Genomic DNA, 25,527 nt, shown 5'->3' with positions numbered 1-25,527 from the left:
TTGCTATGTTTGCCTCTGATTATGCCTAATAAATACATTTCCGGTTTTATCTCAAGTTTATAGCCCAGTATTTCTTCCATCCATGTCCGAATTTGGATCCAGAATTTTTTTGCTTCCTTACATTGCCACCATATGTGGTAGTATGTTCCTACCTCTTTTTTACACTTCCAACATTTGTTACTAATATTTACATTCATTTTGGCTAAGCGCGCTGGCGCATAATGCCATCGGAAGAACATTTTATAAAGATTTTCTTTGTATGGTGTTGACAAAGTCATCTTATAGTTAACTGACCATAGTTTTTCCCAGTCTTCTAGTTGAATTGCATAGCCAAAGTTGGTCATCCAAGCTATCATATTAGGTTTAACTATTTCTTCGATGTTTTCATGATTTAGTAGATAAGTATACATTTTGGTTATAAAGTTTTTATCAGATCCTGTCAATATTTTGTCTATTTCATTTTGTTTTTTACATATTCCGGATTTCACCAAGTCCTTTTTGTATCTACTTTGAATTTGGTAATATGGCAGCCAATCTACTACTATGCCTTCCTCTTTAAGTCTTTCTCTAGTTTTTAGACTTCCTTTGGTATTTAATAGGGCTTCATAGGTTATTATTTGTTCTTGGCTAATTATATTTGGATGAATTTGGGCTTCTAATGTAGATAGCCATCTGGGTATTTCATTATAGTATTTTTTCCTAACTTTTCGCCAGTATTTCAACAGTGTATTCCGAATTTGATGTTTAAAATGTGAATGTTTTGAGTGTTCTTTTTCCCACAAATGTGCGTGCCATCCTTCATTTATATCGTGACCTTCTATTGTTAAAATTCTAGGATTTTCAAGGTTGACCCATTCTTTAATACATAGTAATTTAGTGGCTTGGTGGTATATTTCTAAGTTGGGCAAACCAAATTCTCCTCTTGTTCTTAGATCTTGTAAGGCTTTCATGTTTATTCTTGGTTTTTTATTGCATCAGATAAATTTAAAAATTATTTTATTTATTTTGGTAAAGAACGATTTGTTTAATTGTATTGGTGCTGTTTGGAAGAGATAGAGCCACCTTGGAAGTATACAGTATTAGACTTTATAGTATTAATCCTTCCTGTTAAGGATAAATTTAAATTTGACAATTTTTCTAAATCTTCTTTTGTTTTAGTTAGTAATTTCATATAATTTAGTTCTTTCAGTGAAGAATACCTTGCCGTAAACCAAATTCCTAAATATTTAATTTTTTTTCTATTTGGAAACCTGTTTCTTTTATTAGTAATTTATTTAAATCTTGATTACAATTCTTGGTTAATATTTTAGTTTTATTCCTATTTATTTTTAATCCGGCCACTTTTCCATAATTCTCTAGTTCCTTTACTAAATGTATCATTGATCTAACTGGATTTTCTAAAAAGAAGACCAGATCATCGGCGAAAGCCTGTGTTTTATATATTTGCTGTTTAATTTGGGTGCCTTGTATTGATGTTTTCCCTCTAATTTGGTTTAATAGGATTTCTATAGACATTATGTATATTAAAGGAGATAATGGACAGCCTTGTCTCACTCCTTTTTTAATATCGAATGTATTTGTTAGATCTCCGTTTATGATTATCCTTGCCTTTTGTTTGGAGTATATTTTATTTATTGTATTTTCAAAATTCTCTCCTAAATCCATGATATTTATTAATTTTTTTAAGAAGTTCCAATTGAGATTATCGAAGGCTTTCTTGGCATCTAGAAACAGCATTGCAAACTCCTTATCATTATGGCTTTCATAATATTCTAACATATTTAATGTAATTCTTATATTATTTCTAATTTGTCTGTTAGGCAGGAAACCATTCTGATCAGAATGTATTATTTTGTTTAATATTTTTTTAATCTATCTGCTATAATTGACATATAAATTTTGTAGTCTACGTTTAACAGAGATATTGGTCTATAATTCTTAATATATTTTGGATCTGTTTCTTCTTTGTGTATCAGTGTTATATTAGCTTCTTGCCACTGTCCCCTTCCATTGTCTTGTAATAACACCACAGCTATTGCCACATCGCTAGCGTCGGACTAGACCACAAACTTCCACTCGGGGTCAGGATGTTGCAGGATGGGCTCCTTTGCAAAAAGTGTTTTGAGTCTTTCGAAAGCCTTTTGGCTTTCCATCATACACCTGATTGGTTGAGAGGGTCTGGGCTTAGTAGGGGCTAACCCAGTCTTTAGTAATTCAGTTAAGGGCAATACAACTTCTGCAAAAGCTGGAATGAACTGCTTGCCAATCAAGCACTGCCTTCACCTTGGTTGAATCCATCTCTATGCCTTTGCTGGATATGTGGTATCCCAAATAGTCTACTAACATCTGGTGAAATTCGCACTTGGAAAGTTTCACATAGAGCATAGCAGACAAAAGTGTCTTCAAGATTTGCCTCACCAACTTGACATGGTCAGGGAGATTCTGGTTGTAGATAAGGATGTCATCTAAGTACACAGTGAACCCTGTTGTAGAGGTGGGCATGTAGAACTTCATTTATGTACTGCATGATCACGGCAGGGGCCCCTTTCAGACCAAATGGGATCACTTGAAATTGGAAAATCCCTAATGGGCAATTGAAAGCGGTTTCTCACCCATCCCATTCCTTTATTCTGATGCAGTAATAAGTCTCCCTTAAGTACAACTTGGTAAAGTATTCCCCCTTGGCTAGATGACTTAGTAAGTCCTTCATGAGGGGGAGGGGATAAGTGTTCTGCACACACACCGCATTAAGATTTTGGTAGTCAACAACTAAGCAAAAGCCTCCATCCTTCTCCTTAAAGAGAATGGGGACTGCTGTCCTGGAATTTGTGGGCTGGATGAATCCCATCTTTAAATTGGTGTCTATGTAATTTCTCAGCTCTCCCAATTCTTTCAGTGACATTGCGTACATCCTAGGTCTTGAGAGAGTTGCCCCTGTCTGTGAGGGGGCAGTTCATTGCAATCTTCCTCACTGAAAACTTTTCCCAAGTCTCTGTATTCCAAGGGCACCTTCAGGAGATCTGGAAGTGTTCCTTCCTTCATTGTAACTGCTGCTAAGGACCCATCTGGCTCCTCCCAGGGAGGAGGGTTTCCCCTGTCAGTCTCTGAAAGAGGGTTAGAGCCCAAGGGAATGAAAAGCTTACAATGCCTGCCCTCCCAACGAAAGGTGGGAATCCATTTCTCCATCCAGGCCAGACCCAATATAATTATTTCTGACATTTTGGGGTGACTATGAATCTCAGGAATTCACGGTGCCGGCAGTGTAGCGGGAACTCCACCCACTAGAGAGCCGTCCACCTGCTGGAACCAGATGGGTTTCGCTAAAGGCCTGGTCTGGATTTTTAACTTTTCCACTACGATTTTGCTAATAAGGCATCTTGAGCACCCTGTATCAGAGCCCTTATTTCTTACTCCTCCCCCGTGGTCATCCTTGCTTTAATGATGAACTGATGGATGGGCTCACTCACCATTGGGTGGTCCTCTCTATTGGACTCCTCATTCCAACCAGGGCCAATTCCTTAATGCATAGAGTTTTCACCTTTAGCAAAATCCTCAGGAGGGCACGGGTCTGTAGTTTGAAGTGCCCAGCGACCCTGCAGTGGCGCTTCTTCAGATCCTCTTTCTGCTACCAGGCATGACTTGGGTTTTGGGGCAGATAGGGGTGTCAAGTAGTCTGTCCCCGTATGGCCAGTTTGGTCATATCTGTAGCAATTTGTTCCCCTCATAACCAGTGTTCCCTCTAATTTTTTTTTTGGGGGGGCGGAAAAGTATAGTGTCTGAGCGGCAGTCCCTTCGGGACTGGGCAGCACAGAAATAATAAACAAACAAACAAACAAACAAACAAAAAACCCACCCTGTTTTGCCTCAGAGAATTTCAAAATAAAATACTGTACTGTGTGTCTATAACAGTGAGCTCATAATAGGGCAACTCTATCAAAATCAAAATGCCACTTAAATAGTTGAGCTAGTTTCAAACTAGATTTTGATTTTCTTTCTCTCTTCCTTACTCCCATTCTTTTTCTTTCTCTTTTCCTTCCTCTCTTTTTTCTGTTTCTCTCTCTTCCTCTCTTCCTCTCTCTCTCCTTCCCTCTCACTCTTTCCCTCTCGGCTTCTGGGCAGGTTTGGAAAACTCTGAGTTGATGATGATTTTTAAGTGAGCGATTTGCTCACTGCTCAGCTTAGAGGGAACTATGCTCATAACCCCTGAGCAAGGGGAGCCCAGCTGACAAGGGAAAAGGTGGCCTCTTAAAAGATCCTTTGTTGCATGGGGCGGGGGAGGTCCCTTCTCAGCAAGAATTACATCACCCAAAGCGACTGCAGTGGCATACCAATCTTGAATGGCCCAGCTGCCTCCCACCTGCAGTTCACATGCCTCTCTTAACTTTGGATCAAGGGCACTTTTGAAAATATGGACCAAACAGTGTTCTGGCCACCCCTTCAGGTTATAGGCAATCATTTGAAATTCTTCCATAAAATTCTTCACAGGCTTGCCTGCCTGTTTCAATTCCAGCGACCGATTAGCTCCCACAGAGTTGGCCTTCTCCGGGTCCTGTCGACTAAACAATGTCTTCGGAGAGGGGCGGCATACAAATCTAATAAATAATAATAATGTTGTCTGGCGGGTCCCAGGGGAAGAGCCTTCTCTGTGGTGGCCCTGACTCTCTGGAACCAGCTCCCCCCAGAGATTAGAACTGCCCCCACCCTCCTTGCCTTCTGTAAACTCCTTAAAACTCATCTCTGCCATTAGGCATGGGGGAATTGAGGCATTCCCCCCCCTTCGAGCCTATACAATTTGTGTATGGTATGTCTCTGTGTATGTCTTGTTTAATAATGGGTTTTTTAATGTTTTTTTTTAAATTTATTAGATCTGTTATGAATTGTTTTATTGTATGTTGTGAGCAGCCCCGAGTCTTTGGAGAGGGGTGGCATACAAATCTAATAAATAATAATAATAATAATAATAATAATAATAATAATAATAATAATAATTGAAAAATATGAGTCTCCTCTTCTATTGGCTAAGGGGCCCTCTCATTATGCAATTTAGGAAGCAGTCTGCCATTTGCAATTAGAGGAGCAGGAGCAGGGGGGCTGAGCAGGTTTTGAAATTCCCCCACAAAGGAATTCCATTGATATGACATCAGCTTGCTTCTATCTTGCAATTCACTTAAAGAGTGAGTGGCTGGGCTGGAAGGGGAGGCTACATTATTCATGTTGCTGTGTAGAGAGGTAACTTCAGGGGGCCAAGGAAAAGGGGATCTTCAGAAATCCATGGGCATCTCAGCCACCCCCCTCAGGAAGATAGGTTGCTTCTGGCTTGTTCATCTCAGCCCCAAGCCTATTCCTTCCCTCTTTACCTTTGTAATGTTGAATTCTGTCTGGCTCCTACTGGAGAGGGGGGGTAGTACATTCCAAGCCCTTCCACCTCCAGATTCTAGGTTAACTCCCTCTGTTCCATTCTTTGGATCATGGGAGAGTAGGAATTGTTGTCAGCGAACCAAATAGCATCTGAGAAATAAACCATTTCCACGCCTGTGCTTCTCACAGGGTATGATTTATTAACAGCCACGTCTGGATTTGACTTGAATCATTCCAACTCTGAGCAATGTTCCCTCTAATTTTTTTTTGTGGTGGGCGGAAAAGTATAGTGTCTGAGTGGCAGTCCCCTTGGGACTGGGAGGCATAGAAGAATGAATGAATAAATAAATAAATAAATAAATAAACAAACAAACAAACAAACAAACAAACAAACAAACAAACAAACAAACATAAATAAATCCCTTCTTTTTTATTAAAAGAAATTAATAATAAAACAAAACAAAACTCTATTACTATTAAAACTAAAACAACCAGCAAAAACATAACTATTAATAAAAACAGGTGAGGGATGGGTTTTTTTTCTCTGTTATTATTTAAGTGCGTTTACTATATGTTTTAAATGAAGAGTCACTTCTTTCTCTGTTTCTCTCTCTTTCCTGTCATTCTCTGCCTCAATCATTTTCTCATTTCTTTTTTTCTCCCCTTTATTCTATCATTTCTCTCTCTCTCTCTTCCTTCCACTCCTCTCTTTCTTTCTTTCTTTCTTTCTTTCTTTTATTATTTAGATTTGTATGCCGCCCCTCTCCGAAGACTCGGGGCGGCTCACAACAAAGTAGAACAAATCATAAATAATCCGACTAAGTTGAAAATATTTAAAGATTTAAAAACCCCCATAAACTAACAGACACACACACAAGCATACCATGTATAAATTAAACATGCCCAGGGGGAGATGTTTCAATTCCCCCATGCCTGACGGCAAAGGTGGGTTTTAAGGAGTTTACGGAAGGCAGGAAGAGTAGGGGCAGTTCTAATCTCTGGGGGGAGTTGGTTCCACAGAGTCGGTGCCACCACAGAGAAGGCTCTTCCCCTGGGGCCCGCCAACCGACATTGTTTAGTTGACGGGACCCGGAGAAGGCCCACTCTGTGGGACCTAATCGGTCGCTGGGATTCGTGCGGCAGTAGGCAGTCTCGGAGATATTCTGGTCCAATGCCATGAAGGGCTTTAAAGGTCATAACCAACACTTTGAATTGTGACCGGAAATTGATCGGCAGCCAATGCAGACTGCGGAGTGATGGTGAAACATGGGCATACCTAGGTAAGCCCATGACAGCTCTCGCAGCTGCATTCTGCACGATCTGAAGTTTCCGAACACTTTTCAAAGGTAGCCCCATGTAGAGAGCATTACAGTAGTCGAACCTCGAGGTGATGAGGGCATGAGTGACTGTGAGTAATGAGTCCCGGTCCAGATAGGGCCGCAACTGGTGCACCAGGCGAACCTGGGCAAACGCCCCCCTCGCCACAGCTGAGAGATGGTTTTCTAATGTGAGCTGTGGATCGAGGAGGACGCCCAAGTTGCGGACCCTCTCTGAGGGGGTCAATGATTCCCCCCCCAGGGTAATGGACAGACAGATGGGATTGTCCTTGGGAAGCAAAACCCACAGCCACTCCGTCTTATCCGGGTTGACTTTGAGTCTGTTGACACCCATCCAGGCCCCAACAGCCTCCAGGCACCGGCACATCACTTCCACCGCTTCGTTGACTGGGCATGGGGTGGAGATGTAAAGCTGGGTATCATCGGCATATTGATGATACCTCACCCCATGTCCTTGGATGATCTCACCCAGCGGTTTCATGTAGATATTAAATAGCAGGGGGGAGAGGACCGACCCCTGAGGCACCCCACAAGGGAGAGACCTCGGAGCCGACCTCTGACCCCCCACTAATACCGACTGCGACCGGCCAGAGAGGTAGGAGGAGAACCACTGAAGAATAGTGCCTCCCACCCTCAACCCCTCCAGCCGGTGCAGAAGGATACCATGGTCGATGGTATCGAAAGCCGCTGAGAGGTCAAGGAGCACCAGGACAGAGGATAAACCCCTGTCCTGGGCCCGACAGAGATCATCCATCAACGCGACCAAAGCAGTTTCCGTGCTGTAACTGGGCCTGAAACCCGACTGCTGGGGACCTAGATAATCGGCTTCTTCCAAGGACCGCTGGAGCTGGAGTGCCACCACCTTCTCAACAACCTTCCCCATAAAGGGAAGGTTGGAGACTGGACGATATATATTAAGTACGGCTGGGTCCAGGGAAGGCCTCTTGAGGAGGGGGCGCACAAGCGCTTCTTTATAGAGTGATGGAAAAACTCCCCTCCTCAAGGACGCATTGGTAATCTCCAGGACCCAGCTCCGTGTCACCTCCCTGCTGGCCGAGACCAACCAGGAGGGACACGGATCCAGTAAACAGGTGGCAGAACTCACAGCTCCAATGGCCTTGTCCACTTCATCAGGTGTCACCAGATCAAACTCTTCCCAGACAGGTGGACAAGTATGTGCCCCAGTCACCTCGACTGACTCGTTGTCAGTCGACTCTGTTTTACAATTGGAGTCGAGGTCGGCCTGGATCTGAGCGACTTTATCAGCGAAAAACGTGTTAAAGTCCTCGGCACTGCTCTGCAAGGGCTCCCCAACTCCCCCCTGGTTAAGAAGGGAGCGGGTCACCCTAAACAGAGCGGCCGGGCGGGATTCCGCTGATGCAATCAAGGCGGCATGGTACGCGCATCTTGCCGCCTTGAGCGCCACTTTGTAAGTCTTAATAAAAGCTCTTACAAGTGTTCGATCAGATTCAGACCTACTCTTCCTCCATCGCTTCTCTAGATGTCTCTTTTGGCGTTTAAACTCCCGGAGTTCCTCGTTGAACCATGGGGCTCTATGGGGTCTAGCGCCGCGGAGAGGTCGCAAAGGCGCAATCCGGTCAAGAGCCTCCATCGCAGCCCTGTTCCAGGCCTCCGCAAGAGACTCCGCCGAACTGTAGACGAGTGCCTCTGGAATAACCCCAAGCGCCATCTGAAAGCCCTCTGGGTCCATCAGGCGTCTGGGGCGGAACATCTTCATTGGTTCCGCCTCCCTGCGGGGAAGGATTGGAGCCAGGAAGTCAAGCCATAGTAGGAAATGGTCTGACCATGACAAAGGCAATGCTTCTAAGCCCCTTAGTCTCAGACCATTACTCAATTGCTCAGGAAGAAATACCATGTCAGGTGCGTGCCCTCCCTCGTGAGTCGGACCTTGTACTACTTGAGTCAGGTCCACGGCTGTCATGGTGGCCATGAACTCCTGTGCCAGCCCAGAGGTTTCGCCTAGTTATGGCAGGTTGAAGTCCCCCAGGACAATAAGTCCAGGGAACTCCACCGCCAACCCGGCTACCTCCTCGAATAGCACAGGCAGGGCTTTTGACATGCAGCTGGGAGGCAGGCACGTGAGAAATAAGCCCACCTGAACCCCTAACTCCAACTTCATCGAGAGAGACTCGCAACCCGCAATTTCTGGAGTAATGAGTCTACGTAGGCAAAGGCTCTCCCTGGCTATAATAGCCACTCCCCCCCCCCTTCCCTGTGGTTGAGGTTGATGCCATATCTGAAACCCGGCTGGGCAGATTTCAGAGAGAGGAACACCTCCCTCTGGGCCCAGCCAGGTTTCAGTAATACATGCCAGGTCGGCCTCCTCATCCAGGATCAGATCCTGGATGAGGAGAGCTTTATTTACCACCGACCTGGCATTGAGCAGCAGCAACCTGAGCCCAGGGCCAGAGTTACACTCATCACCAGTACCCAAGATTGGGCTCACAGAGCCAGAACAAGGGACCGTTATTAAGCAGCGGTCCCTCGTTCCCCTGGAACGGCTAACTCTGTGGCCCCTGCCATATCTGCCTCTCCCCAGCAACACAGGGATATTCCGACCCTCAGCCACCCCAGAGATCGGTGCCCCTTCCTCTCCTGTCTCCCGAGCATCAGGTGGGCCAAATCTATCATTCAAACAACTATCAATCATCTCATCCATACCATAACCCCACCCACCCCCACCAACCCAACCATACCAGTCATTCCACTCATACCCATAAGTATACTTATCCCAGTCATCCATTAATTTAGGACCCCAATTATATTAAAAATCAATTAAATTAGTAACGATGTAAAATAGAAGTTAATAACAATTTTAAACACTAAAACATTAAAAAATATAAATATATATATAAAAAATAGCTAAATATAAAAATATAGGGGGAAAAAAATACAGAAAAAGGAGTCAGTCAGCAGCTCTTAAAAACAGCCAGTAGATGGCGCTGAAGTCCAAAAAATGGCTTATTAAGTGTCTAATATGATCGTGATCGTCCACTTGGCAATTATCCTGGTTTCTGGGGGAACAAAATCGACAAAGTGCTGGCCCTGACCCCTGACCAGCACCCCCAGTCCAAGTCCACAAGGCTTAGTTGTTATTTCCTCCGACTTTCTTAACCTTGTGTCCTTCCTTGCTCCTGTCGTTTGCATCAGTCGCCCTCCAATGTCAGCTGTTCTCCCTCGGCGGCATCTCCTCTCACAATAGTCCCTCCGGCTCCAAACCAACACAATGACCTCCGTTTCAATGGTCCCCCCGACGTAGGGCGCCCCCACCATTTGGCGCCACAGCGTCCCAGGAACAGATTTAGCAACGAAGGTCCAGTTGTCTTTTTCAGTCTTGGTGCTCAGCCTTCTCGGTAGTACTTCCGCAATGAAAAAACACCCGAAAAACCACCCAAAAGACATTCCGGAGCAGCAGGGCATCATGCTCTTGTTGAGGGGTGCTCTCTTCCAGCCTCCGAATCTCCCCATCTCTCGAGCGTGGTTACAAAGGACGGCAACATGCAGCAAATGGCAGGCAGCTGTGTTGTAATTAGCAGCCGCCATTCCTGCTTCCCAGCTGATCGATCCAACAAGTCTTCGCAACGAAGGGGACAGAAAATGCCATGGAAAAGTGGGGCATTGACATCATTTTTTTGCAGCAAATGTTCACCCTCCGGACTGCAGATGAGCTGTTAAGCTGAGTACCCAATTTCTCTATATTTTTAAGATATTTTTTTTGCCGTAGTTCTTCCTCTCTCTCACTCTCTCTCACTCTCTTCCTTCCTCTCTCCTCTCATTCTTTCTTTCTTGCTCTCTCTCTTTCTTCCTTCCTATCTTCTCTCTCTCTTTCTCTCTCTCTCCCTTCCTTCCTTTCTTTCCTTCTCTCTTCCTTCCACTTTTTTCTCTTTCTCTCTCTCTTTTCCTTCCTTCCCCTCTTCCCCTCCCTCTCTTTCTCTCTCTCTCCCTTTATATTTATCTCTTCCTTCCTTCCTCTCTTCCTCCCTTTCTCCCTCTCATTCACTTTTCTCTCCCTTCCTTCCCTCCCTCCCTCCTTCTTTCCTCTCTACTTCTCTTTCCCTCCCCCTCTTTCCCTTCTTTCTGTCCACATCTCCGGCAGGCAGCCGGCTTTGCTGACCGGCACCAGGCTCAAGCCAGCGGCCCGGGAAAGCTCTGTGTTGGCCAGGAAAGGTGGCTTTCCGGGAAAGCAGCACGCTTTTCAAATGCGCTGCTTTCCTGCAACTCTTTCCTGGGCAGGAGGGGGAGGATGCCACTCCCCCCCCCAGGAAAGAGGTGCAGGAAAGCAGCCTGTCTGAAAGGCGTGCTGCTTTCCCGGAACGGAGGTCCAGGATGACAGGCAGGGCAAAGCGGGGTGGAGCAACGGGAGGCTCAAGCAGCAAATAATAGGGAGGCAGTAATTTAAGCTATTAAATAATTTAAGTCTTGTTCAATGCATGAATGCAAATGAAAACAACCCAGCCTCCCATTTCAAATGCATACAGTGTGTTCACATTACCATCTTTCTAGATGCTTGGTTCCATTTTCCTACTGTTAGAAAATCTTCATTAATATTTAATTAATGATCCAATTTTCTGCAGTCAGTGAATGATGGGGGGGGAAATTTCTTTTAACATCCTTTTTGAATACTGCTTGATATTTCATCCTTAGTCTTTTTTCTCAAAACTAAACTTTCCAATTTTAGGTTGTGATCTGCAGATAATTCTTCCAGTTTTCTGACTCTTTCTTTAAATGTTGTACTAGAAGAAGATGCAAGTTTAGGTCTTATCAACATAGAAGAAAATAAGGCAATCATATCCATTAATTGGAATATATTTCTAATTATATATATGAAAAACAGAGTTCCTGAAGGATTTTGAATTAAGGACAGAGAAAATTAAAACCATCTATCCAGGGTTTACTCGAACTAGTAGTGACCTGCTGGTGATGTCACAATGTTGTCACCAAACCAGACTGGCCAGTGTCAGTCCATGGACGCCACCATCTTTTTTCCCCCTTCTGAGCATGTGCAGAAGCTGAATTCCAGCACTGTGCATGCAGTCATTATCTTGGCTTTGGGAGGGAGGGGGCTTTGGATTTTTCTTTATTGTACAAAAGAAAACTATTGTGAATTTTCCTGATATGCTCTGATTTCAGTCTTTATGCATTCTGAATAAAATTCCAAGTTTCAGGTCATTTTGCATCATTGCCTGCCCATAACAACCCTTCTTCATCTTTTGGATGTAAAGAATGGATCTTACAAAACTGACACAATATTAATTTGATGAGAATAGCTAATCTGTGGTATTCATGTGTTCTTGGGAGAAGGCCTCAATGCTAATAAATTGCATAAATCTGAAATATCCTCTTGTCTAATGAAAAGTGTGCTCCATAGCTTCTCTAAGTGCCAATAATTTGTATTGGATGGAAAATTCAAATTATTTTAAAACACATTCTTGTTATATAGCTTATAGATAGTCCTCAACTTTGAAAGGCTTAATTTAACAATTGCTCAAAATATGACAGTATTGGAAAAAAAATGATTTATGATTTTTACACTTGTCATCACAGTATCCCCATGGGCACATGATCAAAATTGGGCATTGGCAACTACCTTTTTTTCCTGATGTTTTCAATATCTCGGGGTCATTTGATTGCCATTTGCAACCCTTCAGAGGGCTTCCAACAAGTAAAGCCACATTTGCATAATGAATGATTTGCTTAATAACTGCAGCAAAATATCATAAAATTGGGTATAGCCCATTCAATAACCACATCACTAGTGACAAACGTTCTGGTTCCAATTGTGGTCATAATTTGAGGACTGCTTATATTTAGTCCATTTCCAGATTGATTCCAGAGTATAAATATTGACTTTGTAAAGAATAGTGTAATTGGCCACTTTTGAAATTTTCCCCCTTAGCCTAAAAACAATTTTAAGACTTTATGAAAGACTCGTGATATTTCTGTTTAATTTTAAATATTTCCTTTTGCAGCTGATAGATGTCTTTTTCTTCTTGTTCCTCTTTGCTGTGTGGATGGTGGCTTTTGGTGTAGCCAGACAAGGGATCCTACGAAAAAATGAACAGCGTTGGGAATGGATATTCCGATCAGTCATCTATGAGCCTTACCTTGCAATGTTTGGCCATTATCCTTCTGATATTGATGGTATCTATTGAAATATAGTATTAATCAGTAAGGAGTTGATGTAATTGGGAAATAGATAACTATATATTTCCTGTTATCATTATGGTTTGCTTGATAACAGGAGGGTTATAACAGGAAGGTTGATAACTGAGAGTTTTATTTCTCTCTGAATAATTCTAATTATGTTTGGTGCTAAGTTTTGAATTATGGAAAGCTAGAATGAAAATGTTAATAAAGGTATAATTCCATTCATGCTGGATTTAGATGCTAGTATTACTGACTGAAAAAATGGCAAATGACACTATTGAACTGCTTGTTTCTCCTTTTTATGAGACATTAGGACTTCAACTCGATTTTTATTCTTTTTGACTGAAAAAAAGTTTTTTATGACTCCCGGTCACTATATCTATTGTGGCTAATGAATAAGTTGTTTCTGGTCTATACTCTGCTACAAAGTGAAATAGAAAGAGGAAGCAAAATTTTCCATGCAAGTTAGTGCTCAAAATGCTGCTTTTTGTACCTTTTTGTACCTTTCATTATTGTTAGCAAAGAGATTCAGCTTCCTTATCACTTCCATCATTAGGAAGATTATGGAGTGGCTAAAGCAAAGTTGTCCAGATAGCTGTGACAGAAGGAAAAGTGAATTCTGGAGAATAATCATAGACCTAGAGCAGTGATGGCAAACCTATGGCATGGTGCCACAGGTGGCATGTGGAGCCATATTTGCTGGCATGTGAGCAGTTCAACTCCAACGTTCATGTGTGCCAGCCAGCTGATTTTTGGGTGTTTTTGGCTTCCAGAGAGCCTCTGGGAGGGACGGGGTAGGACAGTTTTACCCTCCTCCAACTCCAGGGAAGCCTTTGGAAGTGATGTGCCAGTGCCTGGCCCTGGAGGCTGTTAAGGTCTGGATGGGTATCAACAGGCTCAAACTCAACCCTGACAAGATGGAGTGGCTGTGGGTTCTGCCTCCCAAGGACAATTCCATCTGTCCATCCATCACCCTGGGGGGGAATTACTGATCCCCTCGGAGAGGATCCACAACTTGGGCATCCTCCTCGATCCACAGCTTACATTAGAGCACCATCTTTCAGCTGTGGTGAGGAGGGCGTTTGCCCAGGTTTGCCTGGTGCACCAGTTGTGGCTCTATTTGGACAGGGAGTCACTACTCACAGTCACTCATACCCTCATCACCTCGAGGTTCGACAACTGCAACGCTCTCTATATGGGGCTACCTTTGAAAAGTGTTCGGAAACTTCAGATTGTGCAGCATGCAGCTGCGAGAGCAATCATGGGCTTTCCCAGATATGCCCATGTTTTGTCAACACTCCGCAGCCTGCACTGGCTACCAATCAGTTTCCGGTCACAATTCAAAGTGTTTGTTATGACCTATAAAGCCCTACATGGCATCGGACCAGAATACCTCCGAGACCGCCTGCTACCGCCTGAATCCTAGCGACCGATTAGGTCCCACAGAGTTGTCGTTCTCTGGGTTTCATCGACAAAACAACATTGTCTGGTGGGACCCAGGGGAAGAGCCTTCTCTATGGCGGCCCTGGCCCTCTGGAATCAACTCCCCCCAGAGATCAGGACTGCCCCCACCCTCATTGCCTTTTGTAAACTCTTGAAAACCCACCTATGTTTCCAGGCATGGGGAAATTAATATACCCTTAGCTGTCTTGGTTTATGCATGCTTTGCTTGGGTTGTATGATTGTTTTTTTACTAAGGGTTTTTAAAACTGTTTTAATATTAGATTTGTATATGATGTTTTGCTTGTTGTGAGCCACTTCGAGTCCTCGGAGAGGGGCGGCATACAAATCTAATAAATTATTATTGTTATTATTATTATTTGGAGCCTGGGCAGGGTGAAAAAACAAGCCTACTTGAAATTGGGAAATGCCATTTCCGGCCTACACAGGGCCTCCAGGGGTGTGGGAAGCTGTTTTTGCCCTACCCAGGTATTGAATTATGGGTGTGGCCACTCATGCATGCACAATAGCATGCGCTCACGCTCTTTCAGCATCTGAGGAAAAAAAGGTTTGCCATCACTGACCTAGAGCATGGAACTGCAAATGATACAGGATTGAGAAATGGATACTCTGCAGTTTTATTGCCTTCTGCTCCTCTTCTGATTGATGTTTGTTATATCTGCCCTGGGTCCCATAGGAACGAAATGGTTGAATGATCGTTTATTTTACTAAAGGATACTAGTCTACAGCAAAGTCAAGCTAGAACTTAATATTCCCACATGAAAAAGTTACCAATTGTTCCCCTCTTCCTATCATCTTCAGCCAATGAAGTGCCACATAAGTGTTTTGAGAAGCATTGAGATATTTGAGGTTGTCTGCATTCCACTCTCGGGATGTATGCCCTTGAGGGATGGCACAAATTGGTTCCATGCATCTCTGGTTTTCATTACACTGTCACTCTACTCACCTACTTCTCATTGCATCCCCATGTTTATTGTCCATTTCTTTACCTCATGCCCCCCCAGCCTTTGATGATAGGATGCCAGCAAGATGCCAGCCAGATGCCAGCCAAGATGCCAGCCAAAGAAGGCAGATCTGACAGTTTTTGCAGAAATAAGGATTCCAACATAAACTTTTATACCACTTTGCTTCAAACTCCATTTTTTGAAGCGGTGTGGTGATATAGTGATCTATGTACAAAGGGGGCTGGGTATATATCATGATAGCATGCTCACTAACCACTCTTTGGATGCTGTTGAACAATGTATTTGTTATATTTTCATCCTGCCTTTATTACTTTATAAAAACTCAAGGCAATGAACATGCCTAATGTTTCTCCCTCCTATTTTCCCCATAACAGCAATTCTGTGAAGTGAATTGAAAAGAAAGCATATGATTGGTTCAAAGTCATCTAGCCAACTTTCATGCCGAAGGCAGAACTAGAATTCACTCTCTCCTGGTTTTTGAATTAAATTTTTAATTGTTTGTTATTTTTTCACTTTTCTTATCATAACTACTTTATTATATTTGCAGTTTTTCCTGTATGTTTTTAATAACAATGCATTTTGTTGTAACTCTTAGGAATCTGAATTTGTTGCAAATTTAATATGAAATAATTATTACTGCTGTGTTTCTGGTACTAAAATCAGAAAACAACACATCAGTAACTTTATATCAAAATATACACCATATTTTTCACAGTATAAGACGCACCTAGATTTTATAGGTGGAAAACAAGGAAAGAAGTATTCTGAACCAAATGGTATTTAATAAAATACCAGTGTAGCAGAATACTTTTTACAAACATGTATACATTTTACAAACATGTATATTTTATACAGATTTGACAGTTTTAAGACTTGTGGACATCAACTCTCAGAATTTCTCCTCCAGTCATGCTAGCTCAGAAATGGAAGTTGAAGTCCACAATTCTTAAACTTGCCAAGTTTGAATACTGTTGCACCCCTAATCCCTAACCCAGGGGTCTTCAAACTTGACAGCTTTAAAACTAGTGGACTTCAACTCCCAGAATTCGTGTTCCACTGATACTAAACAGGATGATTAGAAGGCAAAAACAGCCCCATTTTTGCCCCTATCTTTTTGTAAAAATTGGTTGGGAAAATGGACAGGGTAACCTGAAGAGAACTCCTGGGTGCTGTTTTGTCACAAAAATGGGGCCATTTTTGCCATCCTCTAGCATCCAGGAGCTCTCTGCAGGCTTCCCAGACCCTATGTCCAAAAACGGGATGTAGGGGGCGGGCTTCAGGACAGCCAAATGGCTGTATTCGGTGTATAAGATGCACCAACATTTCTACCCATTTTAGGAGAGAAAAAGGTATACTCCAAAAAATATGGTAAGTTCTTCTGACAATTTAATATTGTTTTCTATTTTTTCCTTTTATAATAGGAACCACGTATGATTTTGATAGCTGTACCTTCCTTGGAAATGAATCCAAGCCGCTGTGTGTAGAAGTGGATTCCAATAACCTCCCCCGTTTCCCTGAGTGGATTACTATTCCATTAGTTTGCATCTACATGCTGTCAACCAATATCCTCTTGGTTAATTTATTAATAGCCATGTTTGGGTATGTATCAGGTTGAAGGGCCTCCTACTTCCAAAGGTCAGCATTGCTGGCTTTTAAAGTCTTCCTCAAAGTGAGGTCCATCATTCTTTAATTTGTTTATTTGTTCATTTGTAAGCAAATAAATTAGATCAGTTCATTCTAATCAGCTGCATTCATTGTAGTTGGCTGATATGGGAAGCATAATTTCAAATCATGTTATTGCATTTATCTAATGTTAATAAGCATCAGCTGCTTAGTAACATTAGGACATAAATAGATCAATAGCAATACAGTACTTTTAATTGATAAAGTAATATAAAAAGTATCAAATTTCAAAATAAACCTCATTCCATTTTAAAATGTAGTTGTTAGCGAAACAAATAGCATTCCAAGAAATAAATCATTTCTACGCCTGTGCTTCTCACCGGGTACAATTTATTAACAACCATGTCTGGATTCAACTGGAATCATTCCAACTCTGAGTCCCTTAGATTACATCTGGGTTAAAATCCCATATCACATCCCCACACCCACAAGTGCAGTCATGAGGACTAATCCTATGCAGGATTCCTGATTCCTTCCTGTGTTCATTACTATGTCATCTGCAGAAAGGAATGTATGGTGCCCAGGGCCGCCATCAGGAATTTTGGGGCCCCATACATAAGTGTCTGTCCCCCCCCCGCCATTTTAAAACTACTGCCCCCCCCAAATCCCATGCCATGCCCACCATGGCCACACACCCTGGGCAAGCCCTCCCCCGGCCCTCTGAGGTCAAACACAGCCCTGATGTGGCTAAATCCTATGAACAAGGGCTAAGAGAACGAGTAAGTTTAGCTCAACAAATAGAAAACTGAGGGGGAATATAATAATAGTTTCCCAATCCTTAAAGGGCTGCCACAGAGCAGATGGCATCTATTTATTCTCCATGCCACCTGAAGGTTGTACAAGAAGCAATGGGCGGAACCTCACCAAGAAGAAATGCAATCTGGAAATAAAGAAAAACTTGGGACTGGGCAGCATATAAATAAATAAATAAATAAATAAATAAATAAATAAATAAATAAATAAATAAATAAATAAATAAATAAATAAATAAATAAATGAATGAATGAATGAATGAATGAATGAATGAATGAATGAATGAATGAATGAATGAATAATAAATAAATAAATAAATAAATCCCTTCTTTTTTATTAAAAGAAATTAATAATTAAAAAAACCCAAAATCCATTACTATTAAAACTAAAACAGCCAACTAAAACTATTAATAAAAACAGGTGAGGGCTGGGGGGTTTTCCTGTTATTATTTAAGTGCTTTTACCATATGCTTTAAATCAAGAGTCACTTCTCTCTCTGTTTCTCTCTCTTTCCTGTCATTCGCTGCCTCAATCATTTTCTCATTTCTCTTTTTTTCTCCCCTTTTTTCTATTTCTCTCTTCCTTCCACTCTTCTCTCTCTCTCTTTCTTCCTCTCTCTCACTCTCTTCCTTCCTCTCTCATCTCTTCCTTCCTTCCTTCTTTTCTCTCTCTTTCTCTATCTTGCTTTCTTCCTCTCTCACATTCTCTTCCTTCCTCTCTCATCTCTTTCTTTCTTTCTCTCTCTTTCTCTATTTTGCTTTCTTCCTCTCCCTCACTCTCTTCCTTCCTCTCTCATCTCTTTCTTTCTCTCTTTCTCTCTCTTTCTTTCTTCCTCTCTCCCTCTCTTCCTTCCTCTCTCATCTTTCTTTCTTTCTTTCTCTCTCTTTCTCTCTCTCCCCCTCTTGCTCTATCTCTCCCCCTCTTGCTCTCTCTCTCTCTTTTTCTCACTTTCCCTCTCTTGTTTTCTTTCTCTCTCTTTCTCTCTTGTTTTCTTTCTCTCACTCTTGCTCTCTTTCTATCTCTCTCTCTATCTCTTTCTCTCCCCCCTCTTTCTCTCCCTCTCTCTTTCTCACTTTCTCTCTATCTTGCTCTGTCGCTCTCACTCTCTCATTCTCCGGTGGCTGGTGAAAGTGATTTTCAATGTCGGGCGCGTGGGCCGGCGTGCGCTCTCCCCATCCCTCTGCCAGCCCTCCTGGAACATTCAAAGTAAGAAAAACCTTCGCCAGCCCCCACTGTGAAAACGCCTGCCCCACCTCTCCTGCAGCCCCCTCGCTGAAAGCCCGGGACAAAAGCGCTCTCGGGAAGTGGAGGAGAAAGAGAGGCAGGTCAGGCAGGGTGGGCAGGCGGGGGGCAGCGGCGAGTAGCCAGGGGCATGAGGGGGCTTGAGGTGCGGGGAGCGGGGGTGGCCACGGCTCTGTGCATGCCCTTGGAAAAGGGGGCGCTGGGGGGCATTTTGGGGTGCACTGGCCCAGGCGTGCACAGCCTACAGGGAACGGTGCTGGGCACAATGACTGCTGCAGGCGCCAGGGGGCCGGCACACAGTGGTGGGCGAAAACCGGGGCCCCCATTTTTCAATTTGGCCAGGCCCCTGATGCCAGTAGCAGTAATATTGGCCTATCGGTGGTCCTGGTGGTGGCATGTCTCTCTCACACACACTCCCAAACTGTGTCAGGCCAACCTTTGACTTTACATAATGACTTTGGGCCTGACAGGTGGCCTCCCTTCCCGCAAAACCCGTCTCCTGGAATGATACAATAATTATAGGGGTTAGTACCGTTCCAGACTGCATTGAAATACAGGGTGGATCCTCCCTAGGATTCTAGGCAGTGCAAGCTGCACCGTGACCAGCTTGATTACTTTCACTATTGGGAAAGGGCCCAGGAATTTTAGGCCTAGCTTTTTGCTAGGCAGCCTTAACCAAATGTATTTGGTAGACATGAAAACTTTATCTCCCACTCAAAAAGGGGGTTGGAGAGATCGGTGCTTATCTGCTTGTTTCTTGTAGGCTTGTGCTGCCTCCGTCAGGGCCTTCTTGGTATCCTCCCACCCACTCTTCAGCTTCTCCATCCACTCCACCAAAGTGATAGACAAGGGAGGTTCTATAGGTAGTTCTGCATGGAAACAAAATCTTGACCACTGGTAACCTGGATGGGCTCACTCACCATTGGGTCGTCCTCTCTACTGGGCTTCTCATTCCAACCGGGGCCAGTTCCTGAAAGAATAGGGTTTTCACCTTTAGCAAAATCGTCAGGAGGGCATAGCACTGTAGTTTGAAAGGCCCTGAGACCCTGGCTCGGGTTTTAGGGGAGAGAGGGGTGTCAAGCAGTCCGTCCCCTTATGGCCAGTCTGGTCACATCTGTAGCAATTTGTTCTCCTCATAACCCCTGAGCAAGGGGAGCCCAGCTGACAAGGCGGCCTCTTAAAAAATCTTTTGTTGCATGGGGCGGGGGAGGTCCCTTCTCAGCAAGAATTACATTACCCAGAGCGACTGCTGTGGAATACCAGTCTTGAATGGCCCAGGTGCCTCTCACCTGCAGTTCACACACCTCTCTCAACTTTGGATCAAGGGCACTTTTGAAAATATGGACAAAACTGTTTTCTGGCTATAGGCCAGGTTTTCAGGTTATAGGCAATCATTTGAAATTCTTCCATAAAATTCTTCACAGGCTTGCCTGCCTGTTTCAATTGGAAAATCAGTGTCTCAGCGTTTAACTGTTTTGTTACACTATTCGGCTCAGAAGCCCTCTCATTATGCAATTTAGGAAACAGTCTGCCGTTTGCAATCAGAGGAGCAGGAGAAGGGCCGAGCAGGTTTTGAAATTCCCCCATGAAGGAATTCCTTTGATATGACATCGGCTTGCCTCTATCTTGCAATTAACTTAGGGAGTCAGTGACGGGGGTGGAAAGGAAGGCTACATTATTCATTGTTGCCATCTAGAGAGGTAACTTCAGGGAGCCATGGGGAAAGGGATTTTCAGAAACCCATGGGCATCTCAGCCACCCCCACTCAGGAAGATAGATTGTTTCTGGCTTGTTCATTTCAGCCCCAAGCCTTTTGCTCCCTTCTTTACCTCGTAATGTTGAACGCCGTCTAGCTCCTACTGCAGGGTGTGTGTGTGTAGGAAATTCCAAGCCCTTCCACCATCAGATTCTTGGTTAACTCCCTCTGTTCCATTCTTTGGATTGGGGTTGGAATTGATGTTAGTGAACCAAATAACATTCTGAGAAATAAATCATTTTCACGCTTATGCTTCTCTCCGGGTACGATTTATTCACAGCCATGTCTGGATTCGACTGGAATGATTCCAACCCTGAGTCCCTTAGATTACATCCAGGTCAAAACCCCATATCACATCACCACACCCACAAGTGCAGTCATGAGGACCAATACTATGCAGGATTCCTGATTCCTTCCTGTGTTCGTTACTATGGCATCTGCAGAAAGGAATGTGTGGTGGCATCTCTCTCTCACACTCCCAAATTGTATCAGGCCACCCTTTGATTTCACATAATGACTTTGGGCCTCACAGTAATATTTACTTACCTCTCTTCTGTACTTTGCAGAGAAGTACCAAATTAAACAAGAAAAAACATACAAATCTAATAAATAATAATAATAATTTTAAAAAGCCCGAGAAAACAGGACAACTTTTAGCTTCTGATATTTCCCTAGAAAGGGCAATATAACAAACAAATACAACAGAATATTACAGTCCTGATTAAATATTATTAAGGCTCATATTTGATATAGTAGGAAATTTATTTTTAGTAAGTAGGCAAAATAATGTGAACTGCAATATGTATCTCTGCTAATACAATAAAATATATGGAAAGGGGGCTTTGATATGAATTGTATGTTAAATACATAAAGCTGTCAGGGTTCCAAATTGCACCCCCAATGAATGAAGTCTTCAAGGTTTGAAGTTCTTCAACGTTCTATTTTATTAGAGATGTCATATTGGCACATCTGGGGAAACTCGAATCTGAGAGTTCTGGGTTTTCCCCATCCAAAACAAGGCCAAAGATCCATCTCCTGTACTGACAAGTCTATCACATGATCCAATCAATTCACCATCTCAATTGGTGACAACTTGCAGTCACTCCAATCCCGGTGCAGGCCAAATTATTATTATTATTATTATTATTATTATTATTATTATTATTATTATTTCAATACAACACAGCAAACGAGATCACTATGCTGGATTTTGTATTTCATTTCCAGTTGGGCACTTCCCAAGCACCTAGGACTGCGTGATGTAGTGGCGAATTATGTTTACCGATCCCAGTAAAGTGGCCTTTTGCAATTGACAGATGGAGATTTTGTCAATTCTGAGGGTTTTCAAATGTCCGCTGAGATCCTTTGGCACTGCGCCCAGCATGCCAAGTACCACTGGGATCACTTTCACTGGCTTATGCCAGAGTCATTGCAGCTTGATTTTTAGATCTTCGTATTTCACTAATTTCTCTAGCTGCTTCTCCTCAATTCTGCTGTCCCCTGGAATTGCGATGTCAATGATCCATAATTTCTTTTTCTCCACGATCAAAATGTCTGGTGTGTTATGCTTCAGAATTCGGTCAGTCTGAAGTTGGAAGTCCCACAGTAGTTTTGCTTGCTCATTTTCGACCACTTTTTCGGGCTTATGATCCCACCAGTTCTTTGCCACTGGTAAATGGTAGTTCCAGCACAAGTTCCAGTGGATCATCTGTGCCACAGCATTATGTCTATGCTTGTAGTCAGTCTGTGCGATCTTTTTTCAGCAGCTGAGTATGTGATTGATTGTTTCCTCTGTTTCTTTACACAGTCTGAACTTTGGATCGTCTGTTGATTTTTCAATTCTGGCTTTGACAGCATTTGTTCTAATGGCCTGTTCTTGTGCTGCCAGTATTAGTCCTTCTCTCTCCTTTTTGAGTGTTCCACTTGTAAGCCATGACCAGGTCTTTTCTTTATCCACTTTGCCTTCAATCTTCTCCAAGAACTGGCCATGCAATGCTTTGTTCTGCCAACTGTCCATACGACATTGAGTTACAGTTTTTCTGTACTGGTCCTTAGTTTGCTTCACCTTGAGAAGCTTCCTATTGTTGACCTCCATCAACACTGACTCTTTGCTCTCCTTCACATAGTCAGCTAATGCATGCTTCTCTTCATCCACTGTCTGCTTCACTTGCAAAAGTTCTCTGTCACCTATTTTCCTTGGTAAATACAGCCTGTCAACATCACTGCGGGGGTGTAGTGCATGATGGATTGTCATTAATTTTCTGGTTTTCCTATCCAAGTTGTTCAGCTTTGCTTGAGTCCAGTTCACTATGCCATATACAGCAGGTGTGAAATGTTTGGTGAATTCCTAGCAGTTTGATAGCCTAGGTTTTTTTTCTGTAGGATGAGTGATAGTGGGATTATCGCGATGATGAATAGCAATGGGGACAAAGAATCCCCCTGGAAGATGCCCCTTCTGATGTTGATCATTCTATAGCTTTCATTCCCAACAAAAAGCTCAGTCTTCCAATATTTGATCGCCTTTTCTATGAATTTCCTGATGTTTTCATTGACTCCAATGACTTCCAGGCATTTTATGATCCAGCTGTCTGGCAATGAGTCAAAGGCTTTCTTGTAGTAAATCCAGGTCATGTATAGGTTTGTTTTCCTGTTCTTACAGTTCTCTAAAATCATTTTATCAATTAGGAGCTGGTCTTTCATACCTCTACTTCGCCTTTTATTGCCCTTTTGCTCCACTGGCATGATGTCATTTTCTTCTAGGTAGTCCTAGACCTGTCAGCAGTTTGAGCATGGTCGGCAAACATGTTATTGGCCTGTAGTTTCCTGGTATGGCTCCTTTCGCTGCATCTTTCTGTATTAAATATGTTCTGCCAGTTGTAAGCCATTCACTAAAATTTCCTGTCTGCAGCATTTTGTTGAACAATTTGGCCATTTTTGCATGCAGGCTGGTCAGGTATTTCAGCCAAAAACCATGCACCTGATCAGTGCCAGGGGACATCCAGTTCTTTACCCTCTTCACTCTTTCTGATTATCATTATTATTATTATTATTATTATTATTATTATTATTATTATTAATGAGATTTGTATTCCGCCCCTCTCTGAGGATTCAGAGCGGCTCACAACAAAAGATAAACAGTACAAATCCAATATTTAAAAACAGTTTAAAAACCCTTAACATAAAAACTATCATACATCTCATGCAGACCATACATAAAGTGGAAACAGCCCAGGGGAATCAATTTTTCCATGCCTGACAAGAGAGGTGTGTTTTGAGGAGTTTGCAAAAGGCAAGGAGGGTGGGGGCAGTCCTAATCACCGGGGGGAGTTGGTTCCAGAGGGTCGGGGCCGCCATAGAGAAGGCTCTTCCCCTGGGTCCCGCCAGACGACATTGTTTCGTTGACAGGACCCGGAGAAGGCCAACTCCGTGGGACCTAACCGGTCGCTATGATTCGTGCGGTAGCAGGCGGTTCTGGAGGTACTCTGGTCCAATGCCATGCAGGGCTTTAAAGGTCATAACCAACACTTTGAATTGTGACCAGAAACTGATCAGCAGCCAATGCAAGCCACGGAGTGTTGCAGAAACGTGGGCGAATCTAGGAAGCCCACAATGGCTCTTGTGGCTGCGTTCTGCAAGATCTGAAGTTTCTGAACACTTTTCAGAGGTAGCCCCATGTAGAGAGTGTTGCAGTAATCGAACCTCGAGGTGATGAGGGCATGAGCAACTGTGAGCAGTGACTCCCTGTCCAAATAGGGCCACAACTGGTGCACCAGGTGGACCTGGGCACATGCCCTCCTCGCCACAGCCGAAAGATGATGTTCCAATGTCAGCTGTGAATTGAGGAGGATGCCCAAGTTGTGAACCCTCTCTGAGGGGGTCAATAGTTCCCCCCCCCCAGGGTAATGGACGGACAGATGGAATTGTCCTTGGGAGGCAAGACCCACAGCCACTCTGTCTTGTCTGGGTTGAGTTTATGTTTGTTGACACCCATCCAGGCCCCCACAGCCTCCAGGCACCGGCACATCACTTCCACTGCTTCATTGACTGGACATGGGGTGGAGATGTATAACTGGGTATCATCGGCATATTGATGATTTATTTATTGAATTTGTATGCCGCTCCTCTCACCCCATGCCCTTGGATGATCCTCCACTACTCCAGTTTGAGTGGCGAGAATAGCCACCACTCTTCTGAGACTTTGTTGAAAAAATGCTGAGCAATAATTCATTCCAGGCCAGTTATTGTCCGTGTCTTCTCTGTTGCTGAGCCTCAGTTTACAGGTTTAGAAACCAAATGCTGCTGTATCATTTTGTGGGCACTGGGATAACAGCGCCGACAAACCAGCTGGGGAGATCAGCTGGGGTGCAGAATATGACGGCTGCTACCAGACGCCGAGATGGAAAAAACTGAGGCAGAAAGATCTCTGTACGAACTGAGCCTCATAGCATGGCACCAGGAAGTAAGAGCGACGGGTGCTGAGGTGGCAGAGGCGAAGGGATGTTGGACGACGGAGCAGAGACTAGAGTTGAGGATGCTGGTCAGTGGGAGCGGCCTGCTGCTGGTGTTGGAGGGTGATCGAGGAGATGTGAAGAGTCAGGGATACCGGCTGGTGAAAGTAACCAATGCTGCTGGATGAGGAACAACAGCTCAATCCCCTGTATGGCACCAGTAGATGAGAGTTACTGGTTCTGAGGGGGATGGAGGAAATGGGCAGCCGATGGACGGGGGAAGGAGGTCAAAGCTGGCTGGGGGCCATCATGCGTATCTGAGGGCATCAACTGGTGAGAGAATGGAGTGACCAGAA

At 43.5% G+C, this 25,527-nt stretch overlaps 1 protein-coding gene across 1 annotated transcript in view; it reads left to right on the top strand.

Annotated features, from left to right (window-relative positions):
- Window positions 1-25,527, top strand: part of TRPM8 (transient receptor potential cation channel subfamily M member 8) — a 507,003-nt gene that overhangs the window by 382,445 nt on the left and 99,031 nt on the right. Inside the window, exons 17-18 of the mRNA XM_070758570.1 lie at window positions 12,686-12,857; window positions 16,711-16,888. Of these exons, the coding sequence (XP_070614671.1) occupies window positions 12,686-12,857; window positions 16,711-16,888 (350 nt within the window). The remainder of the gene's footprint in view (window positions 1-12,685; window positions 12,858-16,710; window positions 16,889-25,527) is intronic.

Source organism: Erythrolamprus reginae, chromosome 1, assembly GCF_031021105.1.
Source record: "Erythrolamprus reginae isolate rEryReg1 chromosome 1, rEryReg1.hap1, whole genome shotgun sequence".
Classification (NCBI taxonomy): domain Eukaryota; kingdom Metazoa; phylum Chordata; class Lepidosauria; order Squamata; family Dipsadidae; genus Erythrolamprus; species Erythrolamprus reginae.
The sequence above is the reverse complement of the archived record's forward strand: the minus strand, read 5'-3'. Positions and strand labels throughout refer to the sequence as shown.